We start from the raw sequence: 6,925 nt of genomic DNA, 5'->3' as shown, positions 1-6,925 counted from the left end.
CATGTAATAAGAAACTACTTTGTATAAAACAAATATTTATTCCAGCACACGTTAACCGTTACAGAAAACAAAAATAATCATTATTGCAGAATGAAAAAATAAAACTGCAGTTTCCAACTATTCATCTCTGAAAAACAAACATGCTAAATGCATACAGAAAGTTACAGGTTTTCTGGGTGCAGTCATCGGATCGGGGCGGCCGGAACCTTGAATCAACTAACGCTAAAACACACAAAATGCATTACCTAAAATCGAGAACATTGAACTGAATAAATATCATTAAAAAAAGAAAACATTAAAACAAAAGTAAAATCCTAAAAATAAAAAAAACTGAAAAAAAAAAAAAACTTGGAAAGTTACAGATTCCATCAAGCCACGACTGACATTTTTGTCAGGAGGTTTAAAGTGTCTCCAGTCTTTCGATATGATGTGGATACGCGCGTGCAGACCCACCCACCGGATTCTTATGCCTGCTTGTGACTTGTGATAAATTGTCATTATCTATGTTCCCAGGTCTGCACCAACCCGCCATGGTCATTTTGAGAGGGATAACGAAGGGTCACCAGACACATTACTATACTGCGAGGGGAATTTATCAAAACTGGAGTAGACAAAATCTGTAGCAGTTGTCCAAGGCAACCAATCAGCTTCTCTCTTTCATTTTCAAAGCTTTAACTCAACAAACTGAAGAGAGAAGCTGATTGGTTAGGCAACTGCTCCAGATTTTGTCTGCACCAGTTTTGATAAATTCCCCCAAATCTCTATTTTTTGGTGGGGGGGGGTGTCTAGGAACTTTCTGATCTGGAAGGCATGCGAGCAAGATACTCGAGGTATAAGAACCCTGATGGTGATTAAAGTGACACTAAACTCAGGATTTAAATCTTCAAAAATACATTCGAGTAATTTAACTATTCCCCCCAACGTATCTTATTTGTGTATCACTCGGCTGTAGATCCTCCAATCATCTCTGAATTGGTGCCGACACTGTCCTTTCTTCTGGAGGGGGGCTACTTTTTCCCCCATGGTCCCTGTGTGTGTGTGTTGTAAAGTAGTCACCGATCCAAGCTCACTCCCGGGATGGACTACAATCTCATGTTTAGTTTACTGATGTGTATTGAGATTGTAGTCCATCCTGGGAGCGAGCTTAGACCTCCTAACATCAATAAAGACTATAGATAATAAAAGATTGGTAGAGCAAACAGTGGAGTGCCAGTGACTTCTTTGCTTACTATTGCCTAGGACCGTGTCGCTTTAAACACCGAAATCTCCCAATTTTAAATGGCAGCCGCTACGGCATCCATCAGGCTAGTTTGATAAGTGACAATGGCTAAGGGCTTTCCGCTGAGGAATCTCTAATGATTTGTCTACATAACTGGGGGGGGGGGGGGGGTTTTCCCACCAGAACATTTGTTAGAGCCGATCTGGTTATTGTACACCAGACGTAGCCAAACTTTAAACCTCCAGCTGTGGTGAAATCACAAATCCCACCCTGCATTTGCCTCTGTGAGTCATGCTGGTGGCCGTCAAGTCTTGCAATGCCTCATGGGACTTGTAGTTCAATAGCTGGAGTTCTCCTACCCCTGCTGAACACCAGCGCTGCTTTTCAGTGTGTCTAAGCGGACTGCCAATGAGTTTTCATAATGTACAATTTAATCTTCAAACTTTCCGTAACTTTAATATCACAAATTATTTCTTTCTTTCCACATACATGGTGGCAATATTAATAATATGCAATAACCCCTAGAGTTCATTACAGAGATGATTCGATGGGTTACAGTACATTACTGCTCTAGCATATATATTAAATCGCAAATACAGTGAACTATCTGAAACATTTATGATTCCTTATTCTGTTCTCCTGGAAGAATTCAAAAGTTTTCCTGAACCTTTTGGTGGGATTGTTTGCAACTACAGCGTGCGGAACAATCATCTCTCTGCTTCCCACTTAAGTCTTGCACGTCAGGCAAGGCCACAGAAATGTCTATATTTTGATCTGCTGGTGACAACATACGTCCGTATGTAATGCAAATGAGGACAGACAGGCCCCTCCAACATAATCAGAACTAGCAGGTACAAATCACTTGGCTTTTCGCATTACAATCTCTTGTCTAGGGGTTTGCCTAAAGCGGATCTTCCGCAGCAAATTCAAGGTGTGCTTTTTTATTTGCCCGCCCCCTAAAAAGCCATTTGCAGGAAAAAAAAAAAAAATACCTCAGGCCTGACCTCTGATGTCCCCCAGCAGGCACAAGTCACATTGGCTGTGCCTCCCGACGGAGCTGGAAGATTAAGATCCTGCAAAAATGGGCTTCAGCTCATTGCAAGAGATCATTCTTAAGGTGCCCATACACCTGCCGATTATCGTGCGATAATCGCGGGTGATCCCGCGATCGTACGATAATCGGCAGGTGTATGGCAGGCGTGCGAACGTTTCTACTGTACGGTCGCACGTCTTTTGTCTTCCGAGCACGCTTGAAAACCCGCCGAGAATGGGACGATTTTCGGAGGGTTAGTGGCGTGCTCTGAAGACAAATGCCGGACGGGCCGGTGTGCGTAAGCGCACACTGCCCGCTCAGCATTGGAATCATCGGAAGCCCTCCCCTCGGCGATCTGCCTGTCTAAGATGGGCAGATTGTATAAGATCTTAATTACATTACAACCATCGCACTACGAAAGTCGGTTGTAAGGTGTATGGGCACCTTTACAGAAACTCGAGCTCCCAGTCTTGCTGGTAAGCATGGAGATGTAATCAATGCCACCCGGAAGCATCAAGGGCCAGGGCCAAGGTATTGTCAAGGAGGAGGGGGATGAACAATTTAAGATGAAGTGCACTAATCCTTTTTGCCCTAACCTAGCCCACCCTCCACCTTCACAAATGCATACTAACTTAGATCTGATGGCTCTGGCCTCCAGTGTTTGTTCACATCCAGCCGATGACAGAAGTCACCCGCTTGATGAGTCACCAAGAAGCATAAGCACTTTTATTGATGTGTCACATGTGCCGGAGCCAACGTTTTGGGGCCGCGCAGGTTCCCTTTTTCAGGGCGACATTGTGACCCAACACTATTTGTTCACATTCAGCGACGCAAGTCTCAGGGCCCACACTAAAATCAGAAGGAAATTGCAAGTTAACGGAGGATCCATTCACTTGCAATTGAACTTTCCGATCCGTTGCCATGTTTTTGCTAACAGAAGGTCACTGCAAAACAAATGGGTTCAAACGGGGCTAGTTAGAGTGCACGTTCTACATTTTTCCCGCACAGCGTAACACAACGGAGCCCCATTCACTTTTCGGTGCCCTTCCGTTAGCATCCGTTCAAAAACGTATGTCGATACAATGGATCCGGTGTGAATGGGCCCTTGCTGTGCCTACGCATTACAGTCCCATAGACTTTTATTGAACCCAAGGCTGTAATGCACAAGCAAGGCAAGCAGAGTGAGATTTGCTCGGCTGGATCTAAACAAACTCTTGAGGCCTCAACAGTCAGATCCAGGCAACTATGCATCTAAGAGGTAGGTATGCTTGTGTGGGGCCAGGGGGGTAAAAGTAGCTGTTAGGGTAAGTCAAGTCAGAGCACAAAAAGGATAGGAGCACTTATCCTTTAACGTCAGTGGTAACAAATTTACAGCATCTATGGATGGCAGGAAAATAAAGAGTCATGCCCTGAAAACAGTTTCATATATATATTTTTTTTTTATAAACAGCAAACGATAGTTTGGTAAATGTTCACAACAACAACAAAAAATTTCCTTCTGTTTTGCATCCGTTCGGCAAAAGATTTACATTTAGCCAGGAAACCAAATGGTCTAAAAGTAAGAAAAATGGTAGATATGTAATTGCAAAATAAATACCTAGATAATTAAAAAAAAGATTGCTTTCATTGCAAAGGGAAACTCAAGCCATCAAAACGTGGAGGAGAAAACACGTAGCTGTATTTTAATCACCTGCGCGCATGCCAAAAACAGAGGAACGGTAATTTGGCAATGACAACAGAACCACGACCGTCAGCGGAGGGTTTAAAACGTTCAAACCGCAGCGCCAACGCGGCCTGAAAGCAAAATGTCTTATTTTCATTGTAATGGATGATGTTACTGTATCTGTACATTCCTTTCAGATGATCCTAGTGGAAAAATGTCAACGCTACAATTCTGGCTTTTTTTCAGGTGGGATTTGTGCGTCATTTTCAGCAGGTCCCTACGTGAAACATGAAAGCAGCTCAGAATCCGGCGTGAGAAGGTGAAACTACGGTAGGTTTATGAGACTGAAGAACATCTGGATAGAAAACGGTAATTACGTACAAAGGTAGAAAGAATGCTTTGTGTTAAAAGTCCGTTTCCAATTGGAAGGCGGCATTGAGCAGTACAGCCGTCGGCTGAGCGTCTCCATGCCAGTCTCTCCTCTACTAGTACATTCTCCCCCGACTGCGGTTCCCACGAGTGCCTCCCCAGCCTCTTCCTCTGCCGCCGCGAAATCCTCCTCTCTGTTCTGTAAGATACAAAATTATATTATATTATAGAAAGTTCAGTTACAAAATGACAGCACCCGATAGCTACACAGTTCAAATGTCAGAACACTGGCTTAGCGGCTAGCATTTCTGCCTTGCAGTACTGGGGTCCTTGGTTTGAATCCTGGCCAGTGACACTATCTGCATGGAGTATGTGAATGTAGGTGTAATAAGGATCTTAGATTTTAAGCTCCCGTGAGCAAGGACTCATGTCAAAGTACAATACGTGAAGTGCTGCATAAACGGTCAGCGATATATAAATGCCTGTAATAAGGCAAAACTGCCCAAATCGTTCCAACTCTTTCATGCGAGCTTTGTAACTCCCCCCACCTTGCCGTGTTCCATAGATAGCAGGGTGACGTAAAAGTAAAAATGACATTGTGAAACCAGAGGAAGCAATGTCAGTCTAGGAGAGGAGCCAGTACAACTGTGCAAAGCTGAAAGGAAGGTCGGAGGTCAGCTTTATTGGATTACAGAGCTGCATTTGTGCCCATTATACTGGCCTGGAGTTTTGCTTTAAAAAAGGTAGAGACACCAGAAGCCCAGAATCGTTCAGTGGCAGCCAAAGACCCCTTAGTGTGCATCTGCAAATCCAACAAGCGGCACCAGCTTAGATCTATCCCTAGAAGTGGCAGAGCAGTTCACAGAACTCAAACGTTTTAGTGAAGCTTCGTATTACTACCGTTACACTGCCTAGAACATTAGCCTGACAGCACTGTAACTACCAGATTGGCTCAGTGCTCAACCTCCCACTCAATCTGATTAAGTCCTGGTTCACACTGAGCGTTTTGTAGCACTTTTTCTGCCCTAAAAAAAAAAAAACATTCCACAAATCCCCCCCCCCCCCCCAAAAAAAAACAAAACATCCGAGCGTTTTGTCATAACAAAATGCCTGTTGCTGGAAAAAGTACAGGTGCTTTCTTTTGGCATATTATAGCTCATTTTAGCCCCATAGACTGAATAGGAAACGCTTGAAAGCGTCTGTTTGCACGTTTTTATGTGTTTTATGCGCTTTTTCTCATTATGAGCTACAATCTTCTCACAAAAACGCGATTTTTGCCTTACGCACATAAAACGTGCATCAAAAACATGCATAAAACGCTGTTGCCTAGGTGTGAACCAGGCCTGATAAGATTGGAGGTAAGTCATTATAATGACAGATTTGAAAAGTTATACTACCAATATTTTAAAAGACTTAAAAACACCTGACTGGACCCAAGCTTTTCCCATTTGGTAGATTTCATGGCTGGCACATTGTGAGCTTCTTTTTGCACTCACAGATCCAAGCACGAGTTTCCCTTGGACTCACCATAAGAGAAATTCCCAAGGCTCCCGCTGTATTTCCCACTGGGAGGGTTGTAGATTTGTCTGGCGTCTCTTTTTGGTCCCATTATAGGCTTTTTTGGTGGCGAAGAAGAGGATGAAGTAGTATCTTCAGTTGTTCTCTTTTGTCTGTAAAAAAAAAGAGGAATTATACCAAGTCACATACTTTGTACAGGTCTGTTCTCATTCTATGCTGCCGGGATCACTTGTAATATTTTCTCTCTTTGCTGCCTCTCTCCCCGCCGTGGTTTTCGGGGGTCACCCGCTGTTCTGGGGTAACCGGGACCACAGCAAATTAGATCAGGTTGGAGAGCGGGGAGCGGAGAACATTCGATCTCCGCTCTGCTCCGTCTGAGTACTGACACAGGAATGCTGCACTCGCAGCCTGTCAGGAGTTCCAGCACAGTGCTGTGCTAGAACTCCTGTATTGGAGGTGACAAATTCAATAAAGAGAACCTTTCACCTCCAAATCACACAGGGGCTTGTTAGCTAATGAGGGGGTACAGGGAAGCTGGCACACAAGAACTGCCATATGCATATCTTTGCTGGCTCTCTGTAGTAGAAACACAGGTATCTGTAAGTGCTGAAAGGAGACTTCCTTAGGTGTATACAACAGTACTGCTAACAACAAAGTCCGTTTATTTTCCTCGACAGCTTTTGTCGCCATCAGGACAAGATCTCTGCATTGCGTTGTCAGACTCACCCAATGTCTGTTTTCTGTACTGGCTTCCAGGATAGCGTCACCGTGCTTTTGTAGGATGGAGGATTGTGGAACAAATCCTAAAATAAAAAGCACATTTTTGTAAAATGCTAATACATTAGGCCAATGAAGCAAGATATAAACCAGTACTGATGCCCACCTCAGATTATGCACTTTTTCTTTAAACGAACAAGAATATATATCTTTTTTTTTTTAAAGAGCCAGTTATTAGGCATGTTCAGATACCAAGTATCGTACTCGGTACAAGTACAGATACTTTTCCAGCTCCAGGACTACACTAGAGAAAAATTCAGAAGTTAGGAGGCAGCCGTCATTTGTAAGGAGCACACGGAGCTCCTGGGATTTGCACATCCCCATTTTAATATAAATTATATATATA

General features: G+C 43.5%; 1 protein-coding gene across 1 annotated transcript in view; it reads right to left on the bottom strand.

The window, feature by feature from the left end:
- Window positions 1-3,849: 3,849 nt before the first annotated feature.
- Window positions 3,850-6,925, bottom strand: part of API5 (apoptosis inhibitor 5) — an 18,349-nt gene continuing 15,273 nt past the window's right edge. The window contains exons 12-14 of the mRNA XM_018554974.1: window positions 6,529-6,605; window positions 5,812-5,954; window positions 3,850-4,483 (exon numbers count right to left, since the gene is read on the bottom strand). Of these exons, the coding sequence (XP_018410476.1) occupies window positions 4,401-4,483; window positions 5,812-5,954; window positions 6,529-6,605 (303 nt within the window). The 3' untranslated portion in view covers window positions 3,850-4,400. The remainder of the gene's footprint in view (window positions 4,484-5,811; window positions 5,955-6,528; window positions 6,606-6,925) is intronic.

This window comes from Nanorana parkeri, unplaced genomic scaffold (genome assembly GCF_000935625.1).
Source record: "Nanorana parkeri isolate BGI_ZX_2015 unplaced genomic scaffold, ASM93562v1 scaffold10, whole genome shotgun sequence".
Taxonomy (NCBI): domain Eukaryota; kingdom Metazoa; phylum Chordata; class Amphibia; order Anura; family Dicroglossidae; genus Nanorana; species Nanorana parkeri.
The sequence above is the reverse complement of the archived record's forward strand: the minus strand, read 5'-3'. Positions and strand labels throughout refer to the sequence as shown.